Source organism: Salvelinus alpinus, chromosome 11, assembly GCF_045679555.1.
Source record: "Salvelinus alpinus chromosome 11, SLU_Salpinus.1, whole genome shotgun sequence".
Classification (NCBI taxonomy): Eukaryota; Metazoa; Chordata; class Actinopteri; order Salmoniformes; family Salmonidae; genus Salvelinus; species Salvelinus alpinus.
Window position 1 is genome coordinate 50,460,029 of NC_092096.1, and position 20,582 is coordinate 50,480,610.

A 20,582-nucleotide genomic window follows, 5' to 3' on the forward strand; every position below is an offset into this window, starting at 1 on the left:
CCCGCTGCATTGTTGGAAAAGGACCCGTAAGTAAGCATTTCACTGTTAGTCTACACCTGTTGTCTATGAAGCATGTGACAAAGAACATTTTATTTTATTTATTGCGTGACTTGGGGTACTCAGGTGCGAACATGTGAAAATGCGGCAGTTCCGGCGTTCAGTGACATTGCAGCCAACCGTGTGCGAGTGCGTGTGTGTGTCATGGCATAGTGTGTGTGTCGGTGCTGCGCCAGAAACGGACACCCACTCGCTCACCTGTGAGCAAACAACGCAACGAGCAGGTCTTTCAATGACCTGTGCAGAAAGGAGTGGTTGGTTTGTAGTCAGTCACAGACAGTCAGTGATGGGGTATGAGCTTATAGGTTTTTTGGGGCCTGTGTTTCTGTAGTTAACCTCCCCATGACCAGTGATAAGCCCCTAGGCCCCTTACCTACTGCAGTTGTTAGGCCCCCTATCTATTAAAAGCTTATTTAAAATGTGCACATTTTATGTTCTTAAAGGGTCAATCAGCAGTTGCTGATTCAAGAAGAATATAACTTATAAAAGACTCATGAGCTTGGTTCAACTGCCATACCCCATCAGAACCCAAAATATAAGCTTGTTTTATTCAAATTTTTGTAAACAAAATAAATGTAGCTCAAAACATGATTAAAACTATAATTTGTATATAATGGATGGTCAGTTCTTGCATCCATAGCTCTGTCTATTAATTTGAGAGTGGTAACATTTCTCCTTCCCCATCCTTAGCTTTTTACTGAAACAAGGAGAAAACGCGATGTTATTGTTTCTACTGCTGATTGCCTTTAATATGTGTGTGGGGTTGTGTTTTGTTGGGATACTGTTGCCCAATTTATAGCCACTTGTATTGTCCAAGTAAGCTTGTGTGTAAACCTCAAATAGCGGTTTGGATAAATTATTGGACATGTAAAAAAATATGCACATAAGACATGAGAAGTTGTGCAATTGCAATTGACTGTGTTCAATTGTATTATAGCATGGGTTTTCTGTGATGCTCAAATCCTTGCCTATAGCTCTACGTAGGCGATGTGTGCGCACTGTGCGGGCGGGGCTGCAGAAAGGGAGCGTGAGGAAGGTGTTTGCTCTGCCGTGCTTTGCGTGCAAGAGAGGAGTGGTTCGTAGGCTTCAAGGAATGCAGGTAAATAATATGCACGAGGAGTTTCCATGACGACTTCTGATGTGGTGAGGTTTCCTGCGGCAATGTTGACTAAAGAGAAAAAGTGTTTCTCTTTTTGTGTTTAGATGATTGTCAATCTCCACCTTTGAGTGCCCTCTCTTTGAAAAATAAGAGACTCAATTAGGCCAGTTGGTGCACATTAATTAATTAAAAGCAGGAAAGGTTACATCCCACTGGGCAGAACTTGGTTGAATCAACTTTGTTTCAAAGTAATTTGTCAACCTAGTGTGACATGGAAAATACATTGGATTTGAAAAAGCAATCAGTCAGAGATTGTTGTTTTGAGGGTGACAATTCAACCACAGGATTATGTCATCATGGTAACCAAATTTCAACATAGACAAACCTTGTTTAAAAAATGTTGAATTTGTACCTTTAAAACAATGTCAGATCTTCAACTTATATCCACTTTCAGAAGAAAAACAATAGGCTGGGCAGCACCTCCTACTGGAGAATGTACAGTGCATTCGGAAAGTATCCAGACTCCTTGACTTTTTCCCCAAAACAATTACATTACAGCCATTCTAAAATTGATTAAATTGCATTTTCTTCCCCGAATCAATCGACAACAATACACCAGATTTTTGCAAATATATACAGTTGAAGTCAAGCTTCCCACAATAAGTTGGGTGAATTTTGGCCCATTCCTCCTGACAGAGCTGGTGTAACTGAGTCAGGTTTGTAGGCCTCCTTGCTCTCACACCTCTTTTCAGTTCTGCCCAAAATTTTCTATAGGATTGAGGTCAGGGCTTTGTGATGGCCACTCCCATACCTTGACTTTGTTGTCCTTAAGCCATTTTGCCACAACTTTGGAAGTATGCTTGGGGTTATTGTCCATTTGGAAGATCCATTTGCGACCAAGCTTTAACTTCCTGACTGATGTCTTGAGATGTTGCTTCAGTATATCCACATAATTTTCCTCCCTCATGATGCCATCTATTTTGTGAAGTGCACCAGTCCCTCCTGCAGCAAAGCAACCCCACAACATGATGCTGCCACCCCCGTGCTTCACGGTTGGGATGCTGTTCTTCGGCTTGCAAGCCTCCCCCTTTTTGCCTCCAAACATAACGATGGTCATTATGGCCAAACAGTTCTATTTTTGTTTCATCAGACCAGAGGACATTTCTCCAAAAAGTACGATCTTTGTCCCCATGTGCAGTTGCAAACCGTAGTCTGGCTTTTTTATGGCGGTTTTGGAGCAGTGGCTTCTTCCTTGCTGAGCGGCCTTTCAGGTTATGTCGATATAGGACTCGTTTTACTGTGGATATAGATACTTTTGTACCTGTTTCCTCCAGCATCTTCACAAGGTCCTTTGCTGTTGTTCTGCGATTGATTTGCACTTTTTGCACCAAAATATGTTCATCTCTTGGAGACAGAACACGTCTTCTTCTTGAGCAGTATGACAGCTGTGTGGTCCCATGGTGTTTATACTTGCGTACTATTGTTTGTACAGATGAACGTGGTACCTTCAGGCATTTGGAAATTGCTCCCAAGGATGAACCAGACTTGTGGAGGTCTACAAAAAAAATTCTGAGATCTTGGACAAGTCCCAAGGACACCGGATAACACTGACCAGGGTTTTAACTAGGCCCAGCCCTGCTTAGCTATGATATTTGTCACTGACTATTACCAATGTGCTATCGTGAGAAACTAAATATATTCACTGTTGCTATAGTAGTCATTCCAAAGTGTACACTCTTAGAAAAAATGCTCCCAAAAGGGTTCTTTGGCTGTCCCCATAGGAGAATGCTTTTTGGTTCCAGGTAAGAACCAAAAAGGGTTCTTCAAAGGGTTCTCCTATGGGGACAGCCGAATAACCTCTTTAGGATCTAGATAAACCTACACTCTTAGAAAAAAGGTGCTAACAGAGTAAACGAAATGTGGCCATACTTTATCACACATCATTAATAATGCTATTTAGGCCTACATAGCATTTGAAAGTCATCAACAGCTATTGTTTCAATTTAACCAAAGATTCTTCTAAAAATAGACAAAATAGGCCCAGGGTTTCAAGCTTCGGTTGATTTAAAATGTTAGGATATTTAGGGAATTGTGAATATTTAGTGAATTGTGTCAATGCAACAAAATATCACCATTTGAAGCAGCTGTATCTTCTGCTTGGATAGTTACATCTGTGCCACTAACTTTGTTTGGCTTTGAAGATGCAGTCTGGGATCTTAAGCACAACAAATTTGTAACATATTGTACGAATTGAATTCTGGAGGTGGAGGTGTGTTGGGTCATTGTCCTGTTGAAAAACAAATGATAGTCCCACTAAGCGCAAACCAGATGGGATGGCGTATCGCTGCAGAATGCTGTGGTAGCCATGCTGGTTATTTGTGCCTTGAATTCTAAATAAATCACAGACAGTGTCACCAGCAAAGCACCATCACACCTCCTCTTCCATGCTTCACGGTGGGAACCACACATGTTGTGATCATCCTTTCACCTACTCTGTGTCTCACAAAGACACGGCGGTTGGAACCAAAAATCTCAAATTTGGACTCATCAGACCAAAGGACAGATTTTCACCAGTCTAATGTCCATTGCCTGTGTTTCTTGGCCCAAGCAAGTCTCTTATTCGTGTTCTTTAGTGGTGGTTTCTTTGCAGCAATTCGACCATGAAGCCCTGATTCACGCAGTCTCCTCTGAACAGTTGATGTTGAGATGTGTCTGTTACTTGAACTCTGTGAAGCATTTATTTGGGCTGCAATCTGAGGTGCAGTTGACTCTAATGAACGTATCCTCTGCAGCAGAGGTAACTCTGGGTCTTCCTTTCCTGTGGTGGTCCATCTTGAAAGCCAGTTTCATCATAGCGCTTGATGGTTTTTGCAACTGCCCTTGAAGAAACTTAAAACATTTCTTGACATTTTCCGGATGGACTGACCTTCATGTCTTAAAGTAATGATGGACTATCGCTTCTCTTTGCTTATTTGAGCTAGTCTTGCCATAATATGGACTTGGTCTTTTACCAAATAGGGCTATCTTCTGTATACCACCACTACCTTGTCACAACACAATTGATTGGCTCAAACACATTACGAAGGAAAGAAATTCCACAAATTAACTTTTAACAAGGCACACCTGCTAATTGAAATGCATTCCAGGTGACGACCTCATGAAGCTGGTTGAGAGAATGCCAAGTGTGTGCTAAGCTGTCATCAAGTTGTTTTGATTTGTGTAACCCTTTTTTGGTTACTACATGATTCCATATGTGTTATTTCAAAGTGTTGATGTTCACTATTATTCTACAATGTAGAAAATAGTAAAGATAAAGAAATGTGAGTAGGTGTGAATGAGTAGGTGTGTCCGAACTTTTGACTGGTACTGTATATATTATTTAAAAAATTTGCAGGACATAACATATCATACAAAATGGATGACGTAGTACACAATTGGAGACGTAATACACAATTGGATGACGTTTTACCTCATGAGCACCACTTTCAAATTACTGGCTGAAAATATAAAAAAGTTCTGGAGCATCACTTTAATTCCAGTTTGTCTTAATTGATATATTGGATTCATGATCTCCATCTCAACCAAAAATCCAAGTTAAATAATAGGACTAAATCAAAGCAAACTTTTTTTCAAGTGCATCCCACTAGGCAAAGATGTCAATTCAACTTCTATTCCACTTTGGCTCAATGGAAATCTGTTGAAATTATGTAAAAACGAAGTTGATTCAACCAGTGTGTGGCTAGTGGTATTTTAAGTGTGATTTTATTATATTTAGTCCTTTTATTTAGATATTTGGTTGAGATGGAGATGTGAATCCAACATATGAATTATTAATTTGTAGACAAACTGGAATTAAAGCCAGACTAAATCAGTGGCACAGATGGAACCTTCCAAGCAGAAGATAGATACATCTCCTTAATATTTTTATATTTGGTTGCGTTGGCAACCATACAATTCAATTTCAATTTTAAAATACAATAAATAGCCTATTAACAAGTTAACAAATGATATGTTGGATTCACATCTTCAACTTTTCAACTCAACCAAAAATAAAAGTTAAAGAATGGGATTAAGCCAGAGGCTCAGATGGAATCTATCCAAGCAATAGATACATTCATTTTAAAAGTTGATATTTGGTTGGCTTGTCAACCAAACCAAACTCAATTCAATATTTATTTTGTAATACAGTAAATAGACATTTGGTTGACAACTAAACCAAAAGTCAGACATTGTTTTTCCATTGGAATTTGATTGTGCTTTTAGGTGGTTGACAGCATGGTGATAACACATTTGAAATTCAATTAACATTTTGCTGTATTTTGAGTGGGTGAATATAGGTTTTAATCTCATTGATCAACATCTCAACCAAATATTACCCAATTATCCACGTTGAAATTACGTGGTGTACCCAGTGGGATAGGCTTATGCAGTAAAATGTGTTTATGAGTAAGAGACGTTTCAGACAGTATGGGACAAGGCAAATGTGAACTTGCTCATTGTTCAAATAAGAGAGACCCAATTAGGCCTACCAGTCGTTGTGCGTGCATTAATTTAAAGCAGGATATATCACAGCAAATGAGTTTAGGCTTATGAGTAAGAAATGTCTCAGCATCAGAAAAAGCAAGTCGACATAAAAAAAAAGAACTGAGCGTATTGTAACCAGCCCCCTGAGTCATAGAGAAGACTTTCTGATTACCACAGCTTCCCATAATTCTTTAAAAGTCACACCGCCAGCATCTCGCACGCACTTGTTTAGCCCTGGCTCACCAAATCCATGGCAACCACTTGTTGAAGCCTCACTGCCCGTTGCTAAGACATTGAATGTATTCTACCAGAAAATCCTCCTACCCCCATGTCCCCTCACCAAACTCAACAACCCTCCGAACGCACAGGGCGCACAGGCTGGCCATCATCTAACTTCCGTCATGCAGTGGGACAACAAACTTGTTTGAACCTTTATCGAAATAGGCAAGTCAGTTAAGAACAAATTCTTATTTACAATGACGGTCTACCCCGGCCAAACCCGGACGACGCTGGGCCAATGGGCGATGCCCTATGGGACTCCCAATCACGGCCGGATGTGATACAGCCTGGATTCGAACTAGGGACTGTAGTGACTCCTCTTGCGCTGAGATGCAGGGAGCCCGAGTGGACCTTTGTCAATTTATACAGATCAATACACATGAATGCTGTCAAAAGTATGAGCCTACACTTTAAAGTTTAAAAGGGTCCTTGCTACACAGTTCCACCACTCATGCCATCTGGCTAACCATTTGGCGCAAACAAAATGTTACCTTATCTCCCCCTCCATACACAACTTCCCAATTAGTGTGTTTCAATTATTGCACCCTTATTTAGGAATAGACTAAATTGTTCAAATCTCCAACTGCTTGGCCCAAATTAATATTCCGAGGGGTGCATGTGGTCATGGGCCGGGGCTAAAGTAGTGTGGGCCAATTTACGCACTTTCTTGGCTCGTTTCGCCTTGAGTTCAGAGTTTCCAGGGAAACGACAGGCCGTGTTGGTAGAGTTAGTTGGGTCTTGAATGTCATATTGTCAGAGTGAGAGAGATGGTCGGTTTACCCCCCCCCTCCACTCATATCTTCCCCATAGCTCTCCCATCCTCCCCTCCCCTCTACCCTGCGATTAGCCTGCGCAGGCTCTCCGATTTCCATGAGAATGGCGACGGGCGGTGAAAGGGTTAAGCCTGATCTGGAGAGAAGGGGCGATAAAGCCCCCGAATGCAACGCTAATTTTCTGCTCGGCGGGGGAGCGAGAGAAAGGGAACAAAGCTCTCCGGGGGAGTCGCCGAAGACTCCGCGGCTTTACTATGTGCACCTGCGAGCTCAAAAGCTAGGGACAATGTGCCTCCGAAACGGGCAATTATGAGTGGGCCAGCCACCCGCTTTCTCTCCGGAGAAGGGGAGGGGTGGGCAAGAGGGGGAGAAGTGAAATTTAAAAGACGGGGAGAAAAGTAAATGATCGACCCTAAATCATTCTAACCCCCCCGCGCCTCTCCTACACCCCGGACGCCTCTGTCCCATCTCCCCAAACGTTTTTTTGTCCGCCTCCTTCCGAAGTTTTATTTTAAGCATCCCCAAGCATAATGGTGTCCACCTGTGGTGCCACTGTTTAAACATAAACCCGGCTCGTTTTGATTGAGCGCCTGATGTCAGGCCTATGGTTATTTTCTCTAATGATCGCGGACAGATGAGGTCACTCAAACAGCTGAGCGGCCAAAACTGAATAGGAACAATTGATAACGCGTTGTAAAACATTAGCAGTCACTTTGGCTGGTTTTAAAATATTGGATTAAATAATTGAATTTTTTAGAGCCTGTATTATGCGCTTATTTCTCGACATTGCCTGACAAAATATGCTCCAAATGAGTCCCATATCAAAAACCTTCACCGATGGATGAATCGACCTCCTAATCTGACGTGTAATCTACGCATTATTCATACTGGCACAATTGTAGCCTGTGCCGGGAATTTCCAAAGAATAGCCTATAAATGGTGCGTCATCTTCCTGAAAGTGCTATACTGATTTACATGTTTTACAATGGAGCGCATTTCTAAAATGTAAACGTTTAGAGAACAAAATAGCTGAAAATGTCCCAAAAAACTGCAAGGAATATATTTGGAGACCAGAGGATTTAAAAACGTTTTAATACTTGTCATCCATGCCACATATGAAAATGAGTTAACAAAAATACCCTTAGTATAGGTGCCTCAAATTGCTTATTTATACACAATGCACATCAAAAGTTGCAAGACTCAAACAAGGATTAGACAACTAAATAAATTCAAAAAAAAGTTAAGTTTTACACACTTGGATTGCAATAAACATTCCTTTCATATAAATTATAGTATTTAAACCCAACTTAAAATAATTTGATTCATTCCCTTTTTTTATGCAAGTTCTTTAGTGGGTTGTACAATACTAAAAATGGACTGTTGGAACATGACAGTTCCAGAATGGTTATAATTTGATGTGGTTCAACCACTCCCACAGCCTAAAAATGTACCACTTCCAGTTTCAGACTGCAAAAAATTATAAAATGGATTCTAACTTTTAGCAGCACTGTTTTACTATTCATAAATTAGTTAGAGGGTGTTGTGAGATGAAAGACAAATGAAATTTAACCCTCAAGTCTTGTTACAACAGGAAACGTAAGACAAAACTGGATGCCAACTCCTTTTGTCAGTCATTTTGTAGAATTATAAAAAGTAGAATGTGTTATCTGAAGACCTTAAGCAGCAGGCAACTCAAATATGAAACTGAGAAGCTGGAGAACATGGAGACATTTATTGTAAAATTAATAGATTTTAAATCTCTACCATTAGTTGCCCAGGCAGAATGTACTAACGGTGCTTGGTTGGATGAGTAGAAATCCATACAAACAGTTGCCGAGCTAGAGAAAAATCATTCAAATGTATTTTGTAAAAATAAAATTCAATAGAATGCAGCATTTGTATAAAATGTCATTCAGTTAATTATATTCTATGAACACAATTAAAACCTGCAGAACACAACAGGGGTATCTGAACAATAAACATTAAGAACTTGGGACAACTCCTAATAGCATTTACAAAACAAGTTTAAAAAAATGGATGACTAATGCAAACAATTACATTGTCAAATGTAAAACTCATTGCAGCAGCAAGGGGTTATGTTAAAGGACAGCGCAAACTATTTGCATTTTGTTTATTGTTGATAGTCACCAAATGTTTTGCATGTCAGCAGTCAAGTTTAAGATATGATTTTCTAGAAGCAAAGTGTCACTTGCCACATGATACAAAACACGTGGCAAGTGACACTTCTTGAAAACCATATATCTTAAACTTGACTGCTGACATGCAAAACATTTAGGGACTGTTTCAACATTGGACTAATGAAAAAAAAAATAAAAAATAAATAAAGAATGAGTGGATTTTTCCTTCAACTTAAAAAAGAAAAAAAAGTTGAAGACAAACCAAAATGTATTGGTATGGGGTTTGGACATACAGTACTACTAAACACACCAGTTCATCTCACATACTTGTTTCCATTGGATCCAATGAACTCAAAAGATTGTCCAACAGACTATACCATGTCATCCTATGAAATTTAATTGGCTTTAAACAAGCACGCTTACTCACAAAGCAGTAGAAGGCACCAAGTGGCCATACTTGTATATAAAAAAAAAAATAAGACACTTCATTCAAGTTATACTCTGTGCATTTCTCCCTTGGTCTCCCCATTTCACTGCACTAGCAAGTGGTTAGTTGATTTGAGATGTTCCGTTCCGAGAGAGGCCCCATTGGGCCACACAAACAAAAACAGTTCAGGAATCACAATCCTCAGAATCCTTGTGGTGGGTCATGTGATTTGTATGTCACTGGCCTTAGGATAGTGATTGACTGACCCGGTTCCCAGTGTGTTGCGTTCCCGTGGTGGGGCCCCCTCTGTTCTGCATCCCAAATGGCACCCTATTCCCTTTATAGTGCACTACTTTTGACCATGCAGGGCCCAGGTCAAAAGTAGACCACTATATGGGGAATAGGGTGCCATTTGGGACACTGCCCGTGTCTCTCTCCCGGTTGGTTTAGTTCATGATGATTACCGATCAACCCGAGGGGCCGACACTACTGTGCCAGTAGGACAAGACAGGAGGCAGAACACAATGGAACAATTGTGAACATACTACAGTCACATGCTTTGTGACATACATAGGGGCCTGGGCATTTTTGAATGGAAGCTTGTGATGTCAAGCTCAGTTTTTGTCAAATAGGGGAAAAAAAATATATGTACACAAACAAACATTTAATCATCATAAAGTCTATGTACAGTACAGCAGTCCGTCATAATGAGAAGTTAATTGAGAAGGGTCTCCGTCCAAGAAGTGGATGGGCGACTGAACGAAACAACCTAGTCTTGGGACAGAGGACAGGATGGACGAGGGTGGGCTCATTATTGTAGTCAAAATGCAGAGGTAGAAAAATAACATTTTTTTTATATAAAGTCACTGTTTTTTATAAACGCAACACGGGACCATAATGAGTGGGTCTGACAATGTTGTGCCCAGCGTGTGTGACATAACCATCCACTTCCTTGTGCCTCTCCAAGCCAGCACACTCACATTGAGTCCCAGTCACTATCCCACCAATCCCTAGATATGAGTAAGAGGCACAGTCCCACTGAGATAGTGTTGCTGGACGCTGTAGCCTCCTCTCTGGGAGACAGGGTCATTGGTGTCCCCCCCAGGGATGTACATACTAATCATATCCCTCAGGTCCCCCTGGAGAGGCCCACGGTGGTGGTTAGGTCCACCAGTCGGGGAGTGCGACACTGGCTCTGGCTTCACCATGGACATGACTGGGTTGGGCTGCTGGTGGCTGCTGCTGTAAGACATAGGGCTGAGGAGGAGAGGGGGGGGGGGGGGGGAGATGCTGTTATTGACTAAATTATATGAATGTTATGCTACAGTATGCCATGTCGGGCCACGCCACTAAATTGTCAGGGACACACGCAACACATAGCGTAGACCCGATTAGACTATTCTACATGACAGACAATCATGTCTACTCAGTTTAATACAAATCATGTATTTCCGAAACGTGTCGTAAAGAACGGACCGATTATGAAGTGTCCAATTTTTCAGTTTCATCTAAAATTCGCAACAAGTTCAGTATTTTCTTTGGGATATTAGTGTGGATTTGTCAAATAAAAAGAGTGCAGATTCATATTGATTCCAAGACAGACCCATCTGAATTAAATAATTACACCTGCATGACAGTCAGAAGAGGGGCATGCAATAGATTATACTGGGTGCAGACAGACATGCATAGATCTGATGTGACCAGAAATGAGTCACCTTGAGGGAGAGCCCATGGAATCCACCCTGTCTGTTTACAAACAGCATGGGATGGGGATTGGGGACAGGACAGGACAGGTCCAGACTAGTTAGGCCACCAACTACAGCACCATGAAGCAAACTGAAGATATTCTCAGTTAAAGAATTCATAAACCAACTAAAGGCGCTTAAAGATAGCAGGCTGAGGAATTATTTTACATTGGAAGCATGAAAAAGCGGTGTGAATGTGTTAATTACGCAATTTCTTTTTAAATGAAACTAAATGAATCACTGGTGTCTCTCTGCAAGAGGCCTGGGAGAAGGCACTGATGCGGACTAGAGGATTGTGGGTAAAGGACCACACACAAAGCTTTCCCATAGAGTGGGCCTCTACACATGCTCTACAATCCACAGGCCTGAAAACAAGTAAACAACCTACACTTAACCAATTGTATGTTTTTAAAACTGCAGTTCTTTGTTGCAAGTGTGAAACTGTGTGCGCTGTTATTTTGGCCCGGTTTCTTGTTAGAGATTTTTAATCTCCATGAGACTAGCCTGGTAAAATAAAGTAAAAATAAAAATGTAAAAAATATTAACCCAAGTTCTGAAGACATATGGTAGAATGTTTTAATAAATGAAAGGTTAAATGACAGGTCAAACTTTTTAAAATGATTTTATCCTTAAATGTGTAGTATATTTAGCATTTCTGAAAAAGTAAGATTAAAAGTAATCTTCTGAAAAACAATTGGGAGAAAGACAAAACAAAAGTTATGGCTCTGTGTTGGATGGGTGAGGGTTCAGAGTCCATGACATGGGTTCTAATTCATCTTAGTTTTAAACAGGCAAATCCAGTTAGGCCCCATGTGTTTGTTGCCAATCAGATTCTAAAATTCATCAAATGTGTGCGAGTCAGAATGTTGGAAGTGTTTTACAAACAAGTGTTTAACTAAATTTGAGCAACTCAAGTAATTCAAAACCCATCATGCTCATTATCTGACACACATTTTGAAATACACTGACAAGGCATGAAGCTGGCTGAACCTGTACTGATTGTATACTGCATTAACTAATAAAATGCAGAAGTAATGTTAAATAATTTATTCCATGTTGGGCGATTAATAATTCATGGTCCATTAAAAACAGCAGGCTATATCCTTTTTTTATGTGATAACCTGCTCTTGCAATAATTGGGCCTAAAGTAATGTGATTTAACAATAAGTCTTGATTTAGTGCAACATTGATTCTGCAGCAACCACTGGTTTAAAGCAGAGAAAGTGGGTTTCTGTTCAGAATAGCTCAAATCGTATCACAATAACGAGAAGATGGAAATTTACTAACTTCAGACTGCCGAGCCACTGACAACTTTATAATTGGTTCCAAATCAAATAAGAAACGTTGTCTAGGCTATATAAAAGGGTACAAGCTTTCAAATGTTGGGGTAGGTTAAGTATTGAGGGTGACCTTTTCATACAATACGCAATAAACTCAGTAAATGCAGGTGTCAGATTACAACGGCAGCAACTGGCGAGCGAGCACTGTCATTAAACTCTCGTTATCAAAACTGGATTTACATGAAAGCTATAAAACATTGTCCTTCTCAATTAGGCATTAGAATCAGAAGATGAGGAATGGAATTTAAAACTGGAGCATATCCTACCTGTAAGTGTTGGCACCGTTCATATACGTCTGTGCTGCGGTCATGGCCTGGGGGTACTGGAGCGCGGACAGGTCGTAGCGGTGCAGCTGCTGAGTGTAGCCCAGGGCCTCGCTCTGCATCCCGGCGTAACCTCCCGCCGGGCCCCACCCGTAACTCTCCATCCTGGGGCTCCCACCTTGGCCCTGCGCGGCGGCCAGCAGGTTCCCGGCAGAGAGAGGGTACTTTCCCATCTGGTTGTCCTTCTTGAGCAGGGGCTTGGATTTACGGCGTGGTTTGTACTTGTAATCGGGGTAATCCTTCATGTGCACCGCCCTGAGGCGCTTTGCTTCGTCAATGAATGGCCGCTTCTCAGCATCAGTCAGTAGCTTCCACTCGGCGCCCAGCCGCTTGCTGATCTCAGAGTTGTGCATCTTGGGGTTCTCCTGGGCCATCTTGCGGCGCTGGCCCCTAGACCAGACCATGAAGGCGTTCATGGGTCTTTTGACCTTGTCCATGGGGTCCCCGCCCGGAGGACACAGGGATTTGGACCCCGGGTGAGAGTTACCGGTGACCGGAGACATGGCGGTTTGGTGCGACTGCTGTTGCCCAGAGGGCTTCAACTCGTGTTCCATCATGTTATACATAGTTGTCTGGAACTTGTAAAGTTTCTCAGTTCAAAATAAATCAAGTTCAAATTAATAAAAATAAAAAACAAAGTAAACAGTCACAGCCTTTGTCACCTTACCTGTCGGCTTTTGGCCGGGTGGTTTTCCCGTTCTAGAATGACAAATGGAAACCGAATGCACAAAGTGTTCCAAATCAACTAATTAGAAGACACACCCGATTCGAACAACCGGGAATAAATTACGAGTCGGTGTGTAAAGCGGTCATTAGGCGAGAGAAAACTCAACGATAAAACATTTGAGGAATTGTTTGCGCATGTAAAAATATAAATATATTAGAATTTAAAAACCCTTCAGTCTGTGAGGATATTTCTTTCTGCGCAGGGTTGCAGACAACCACCTGTAGAGACTCAATTCTGTAAACTGAAGAGTCCTGCGTGATGACAAAAAAAGTGATTCCATTTCAATCGTGCGGTTTTTCAGGAGATAATTGTATTCGAAGGGTCCGGACCAATCCCCGAGCGCGATAAGCTTCCCCGTGCGCGCGCTCATTTGCTTAACTATAGGAGGGGGCGCGAGTTGCATGTGCTGGAGGCACTGAGGAGTGGAGCACTTGTTGATGAGCGATAGAAAGTGTGTGAGAGGGACGGGGTGCTTTTCAATGAGAAAAAGTAATAGTCCCGCATACACTCATTTAAAAGTGTGACTTCTGCTGTAATTATTTAGTATAAAGAGTTAAAAAATCATGGCATTTGCAGTTTGGCACACAGCCAGCATGCGCATGAATGGATGTTCATAAAATCGTTTTACTTTTTGTGCTTCCACGATTACGAGCAAAACGGACCAAATGTAAACAAATGATCAAACATGAATATATTTTAACATATTTCATCGACTTTTGTTTTCATCATCATTTCAAGACAATCATTTTTAGGCTATTTTATACAAGGATGCTTTTATTGCGCTTGGAACACAATTCACACAATCCTAATTCAGTCCACAACAACAACAGCCACAATGACAAATTACGTTTACCAAATTAGTTTGTTGTGTCTGTGAGCGTATCTGCTCGTTTTCTAGACGTCTGACATCGTTCAAACGATTGTTAGCTTATAAAGACGTCCATGACTTCTATACATGGTATTGATACGCTTACAATGGCGCACAGAATCACGGTGGGGTTCCATGAGAATGAGGAAAAGGTCTGTTGGTTCGGCCAAATAGAAGCTTTTCTTATGCTGCAGTTCCAAAGGAATAGGTCTTTGTTAATGTTTCCCAAACCTACGAGGGGCATGCTGTCTCTCTATTTACCCTAGTACCCAACATCCTCCTTCCTTTCATACCATTATTTTGAAAGGAAAGGATACAGACCTGTCATCATTCAAGTGATGTGGAGCCTATAGCTACAGGTCTATGCTCTTCTCCAAGCTCCATCAAAAAGTAATACATGGATGAATCGCTAAAGTGGTTATCTTTGGATAATATAGACCTAGTGTATACAGTAAATTGGTGCTTTCATTTTACCAATATAGTCAATGCACTTTTAAAGTGATTTTTTGTACTTTGAAACAGCTCATGGTGCTGTCAGGTCGCAGTGAAGTTTAGAATCTGCTGACAGTCTTTAGTTGCTCTCTGAGGTTTCTAGTATCCAGGTGACCCATGGGAAGAGCTCAGGTGAGAGAGGAGCAATAGGTGAGACAGTTTCTGTGAGAGTCACCTGGCTGCCAGACGTTATAACCTGTTGGTGTGTGTATGTGTGTTCCCCCAATAGGTGAGACAGTTTCTGTGAGAGTAACCTGGCTGGCAACACCTGACGGGCAAACGTTATAAATCGCTCTCTCTCTCACTCACTCTCAATGTCTCTCTCTCTCTCTGGGTACCTCAGTGTCTGCAAGAGTTTAAGTGCATGTGCTTGATGGCAGGTGTGTTGAAGAGTGTTTTGTGTGTGTGTGTAAGTGTAAGTGTGTTAGAGGGAGAGAGTATGTTTGGTGCAGGTGTACAGTATGTTACGTAAGAGTGTGTGTTTGTGTGTGTTCTGTATAGGCCTATGGAGTGCAGGTGTGTGTGATTGTGCATCTTGGTGGGGGGCTACAAGCCTTAGAGTGTGTGTAAATGAGTGAGAGAGTGTGTGTGTGTGTGTGTGTGTGTTTTGTATGGTGAGTGGTGTTTGTGTGTTTTAGGCCTTTGGGTTGCAGGTGTGGTGTGTGTGTGAAAAGAGTGTGTGTGTTCTGTATGGTGCAGCCAGGTGTGTGATTGAGTGTGTGTGACTGTGTGTGAGTGTATTGTATGGTGAAGCCAGGTGTTGGTCTTCTCCGTTCGTGACTGACAGAAACGCCCAGACGCCAATCACACCGGGGATTGTGAGGCTCCACTCTGCCGTTTCCGTTTCCAAGACAACCCCCTTTGGAATCTTTTGCAACACTCCCTCCCTTTCTCCTCTCCTCTTTTCCACTCTCTCTCTCTCTCTCTCCCAATCTGTTTTTTTCTTCTTCTTTCTCCTTTTTTTGTACAAAAACAACTCGCCAACTCAGGACCTCTGCCTCAGTCACACACTCTCACACGGACATGACACACAGTCTCTTTCCACTCTTTCACTCTTTTTCTCTCCCTTCAAACACACACACGCACGCACACACACACACACACACACACACACACACACACACACACACACACACACACACACACACACACACACACACACACACACACACACACACACACACACACACACACACACACACACACACACACACACACACACACACACACACACACACACACACACACATACTGTAAATGCACCACCCACCACTTTGCCTAGGCCACTCTTTGTCAATGTTAAAATCCTGTTTTCAAGTCCTTGAAAGTTAAAATCTGCAGCAGCAAGTTGCAACAAGGTTTTCCATTCCTACTGCTTGACAAAAGTCCAAACACTCACACCATTGTCCCGGGCCTTGCTTCAATACTATTTGACTGGTGCGGCAGCACCTGTGGTATTGTACTATATGTTTACTATTAGAGATCATTAGAGATCACTAATCACTTAAATATGGTGTTAGTTCGCATTTCTACACATATGCTACATTTTATTTGTCACATACTTTGTAAACAACAGGTGCAGACTAATAGTGAAATGCTTACTAAAGGTCCTTTTCCAACAATGCAGAGTTAAGATAAAGATACAAAAAAATACAAATAGAAATAGTAACAAGGAATAAATACACAGTGAGTAACGAATAACAACAAACACCTAAACCATTGAGAGCATCTTGACTGGCTGCATCACTGCTCGGTATGGCAACAGCACCGCCCTCGATCACATGGCGCTACAGAGGGTGGTGCGGACAGCCTAGTACATCACTGGGGCCTAGCTCCCTGCCATCCAAGACCTTTATATCAGGCGGTGTGAAAGGAAGGCCCAGAAAATTGTTAAAGACTCCAGCCACCCAAGCACCACAGACTGTTCTCTCTGCTTCTGCACGGCAAGCGGTACCGGTGCATCAAATATGACACAAACAGGCTCCTGAACAGCTTCTATCCCCAAGCCATAAGATTGTTAAATAACTAACAGAATGGCTACACAGACTGAGTTGACCCTTGTATTTTATTTTTTACATTGTCTCTGCACACTCAAGGACTCTACACACTCACACACAATTACACTCCATCACACACATAACATGCACACACATTTATACTGACTCTACACAATCGCGCACACACATACACTCACATACAATCATAATTTACGCTGCTGCTACTCTGTTTATCATACATCCTGATGGTTAGTCACCTTACCCCTATACATATCTACCTCCATCACTCTAGTATCCTTGCACATTGTAAATATGGTATTGGAACTGACCCTGTACAGTTGAAGTCGGAAGTTTACATAAACTTAGGTTGAAGTCATTAAAACTCTTTTTTTCAACCACTCCACCAATTTCTTTAACAAACTATAGTTTTGGCAAGTCGGTTAGGACATGTACTTTGTGCATGACACAAATAATTTTTCCAACAATTGTTTACAGACAGATTATTTCACTTATAATTCACTGTATCACAATTCCAGTGGGTCAGAAGTTTACATACACTAAGTTGACTGTGCCTTTAAACAGCTTGGAAAATTCCAGAAAATAATGTCATGGCTTTAGAAGCTTCTGATCAGCTAATTGACATAATTTGAGTCAATTGGAGGTGTACCTGTGGATGTATTTCAAGGCCTACTTTCAAACTCAGTGCCTCTTTGCTTGACATCATGGGAAAATCAAAAGAAATCAGCCAAGACCTCAGAAAAAAAATTGTAGACCTCCACAAGTCTGGTTCATCCTTGGGAGCAATTTCCAAATGCCTGAAGGTACCACGTTCATCTGTACAAACAATAGTAGGCAAGTATAAACACCATGGGACCACGCAGCTGTCATATCGCTCAAGAAGAAGACGTGTTCTGTCTCCAAGAGATGAACATATTTTGGTGCGAAAAGTGCAAATCAATCCCAGAACATCAGCAAAGGACCTTGTGAAGATGCTGGAGGAAACAGGTACAAAAGTATCTATATCCACAGTAAAACGAGTCCTATATCGTCATAACCTGAAAGGCCGCTCAGCAAGGAAGAAGCCACTGCTCCAAAACCGCCATAAAAAAGCCAGACTACAGTTTGCAACTGCACATGGGGACAAAGATCGTACTCTTTGGAGAAATGTCCTCTAGTCTGATGAAACAAAAATAGAACTGTTTGGCCATAATGACCATCGTTATGTTTGGAGGCAAAAAGGGGGAGGCTTGCAAGCCGAAGAACAGCATCCCAACCGTGAAGCACGGGGGTGGCAGCATCATGTTGTGGGGTTGCTTTGCTGCAGGAGGGACTGGTGCACTTCACAAAATAGATGGCATCATGAGGAAGGGAAATTATGTGGATATATTGAAGAAACATCTCAATACATCAGTCAGGAAGTTAAAGCTTGGTCGCAAATGGGTCTCCTAAATGGACAATGACCCCAAGCATACTTCCAAAGTTGTGTCAAAATGGCTTAAGGACAACAAAGTCAAGGTATTGGAGTGGCCATCACAAAGCCCTGACCTCAATCCTTTTGAAAATGTGTGGGCAGAACTGAAAAAGCGTGTGCGAGCAAGGAGGTCTACAAACCTGACTCAGTTACACCAGTTCTGTCAGGGGGAATGGGCCAAAATTCACCCAACTTATTGTGGGAAGCTTGTGGAAGGCTACCCAAAACGTTTGACTCAGGTTAAACAATTTAAAGGCAATGCTACCAAATACTAATTGAGTGTATGTAAACTTCTGACCCACTGGGAATGTGATGAAAGAAATAAAAGCTGAAAGAAATCATTCTCCCTACTATTATTCTGACATTTAACATTCGTAAAATAAAGTGGTGATCCTAACTGACCTAAGACAGGGAATTTTTACTAGGATTAAATGCCAGGAATTGTGAAAAACTGAGTTTAAATGTATTTGGCTAAGGTGTATGTAAACTTCCGACTTCAACTGTATATATCTTCATACTTTCTTGTGTTCTTCTTATTTCTATTTCTTGTGTGTTTTTGTTCTACCTTATGTTATTTTTAGTGCTACATTAATATTGATTATTTAATACTGCATTGTTGGGTTTGGAGCTTGCAAGAAAGGCATTTCCCTGTACTGTGCATGTGATATTAAAAACATTACATTTTAAACTTGAACAATAACGAGTAAAAGTAACATGGCTATATACAGGGAGTACCAGTACCGAGTCGATGTGCAGGGGTACGAGGTAATTTAGGTAGCTATGTACATATAGGTAGGGGGAAATTGACTAGGCAACAGGATAGATAATAGACAGTAGCAGCAGCATATGTGGTGAGTTTGAATGTGTGTGTCCGTGTGAGTGTGTGTGTGGGTGTGTGTGTGGCATCAGTATGCATGTGTGCACGTGCTACAGTATGTGTGTGTGGGCGTATGTAGTGTGTGTGTTAGGATGTCAGTGTAAGTATGTGTGAGTGTGTGGGTAGAGTCCACTGTGTGTGCATAGAGTCAGTGCAAGAGAGTTAGTGCAATAGAGGGTCAATGCAGGTAGTCCGGGTAGCCATTTGATTAACTATTTAGCAGTCTTGTTTCGTATTCTTATGGCTTGGGGGTAGAAGCTGCTCAGGGTCCGGTTAGTTCCAGACTTGGTGTACTGGTACCGCTTGTCGTACGGTAGCAGAGAGAACAGTCTATGGCTTGGGCCTTCCTCTGACACTGCCTGGTATATAGGTCCTGGATGGCCAACCACTGTAGCACCTTGCGGTCGGGTGCCATGCAGTTGCCGTAATAAGTGGTAATGGAGCCAGTCAAGATGCTGTCAATGGTGCAGCTGTAGAACTTTCTTGACGATGCTTAGAAAAACCAGCGAGTTGTATATCCATGTCTGTTGATAGGATAGTCTCAAACGGAGATCATCTAGTTTGTTCTCCAGTGACTGCACATTTGCCAACAACCCAGGGCTATGGCGGTCTACTTGCTCACCAATGTAGTCAAGACGCAGCCTCACTTGCCTCTCTTTCACCGCTGCTTCCGCTTTCGAATCCCGGGGAACAGGGCCTGGTCCGGTGTAAGCAGAACATCCAGAGTTGAAGTAAAAATCTTCATCCAAATCGAGGTTAGTTATAGCTGTTCTGATGTCCAAAAGCAGTTTTTCGTGATAGAAAATGATGAGGGAAACATTACAAAGATCAACGTAAAAAAACACACAAAATAGCAGAATTGGTCAGGAGCCTGTAAGACAGTAGCTATCCACTGCACCACCATCCTAGTGGTAGTGTGCTTTAGGATGTGAGTATAGACTACACGGTCTATATACTGTCTGTGACTTTGCCTGTTGTTGTTGTGAACTCAAAGACTGATCTGAAATCAGTTGGATCACATTTCTCAGTGATTTCTGTCACAATTGTAGTGGTTTGGAGCCTATAATGTTCCCTTTCAGTTAATACTGTCGGTACAACACAACTATGGGGAGGCGCACTCTTGTGACGTCCATTGAAGAACTAAAATCACGCCTGACAAGGCCAATGGAATCCGTGACTCGCTGGAAGCCCCGCCTTCCACAGGTGATAAGCATGAGGCTCGGATTCATTCTTTAAATTCTTCGACTCTTCACCTCGATGTGAGCAGGAACGATTCACGCTACTAAAAACAAACATTTTTGGAACACGAGACTATCTCACTTGGCGCCAACTTAACTGTCCGTTTGTGATAGAGCGAGCCCTGGACGTTGTGTGCTGGAGTTTGTATTTGTTTTCATAGTTTTCTAATCACAAGCAAATTAAAGAATAACAAATTGTTTGTGATA

At 41.8% G+C, this 20,582-nt stretch overlaps 1 protein-coding gene across 1 annotated transcript; it reads right to left on the bottom strand.

Annotated features, from left to right (window-relative positions):
* Positions 1-7,807: 7,807 nt before the first annotated feature.
* On the bottom strand, positions 7,808-13,628 carry LOC139534319 (transcription factor Sox-19b-like). Its single transcript, XM_071333372.1, has 2 exons — positions 12,649-13,628; positions 7,808-10,554 (listed from the first exon to the last, which is right to left on the bottom strand). The coding sequence occupies exons 1-2, from the start codon at positions 13,269-13,271 to the stop codon at positions 10,308-10,310; spliced, it is 870 nt and encodes a 289-aa protein (XP_071189473.1). The 5' UTR covers positions 13,272-13,628; the 3' UTR covers positions 7,808-10,307.
* Positions 13,629-20,582: the final 6,954 nt, after the last annotated feature.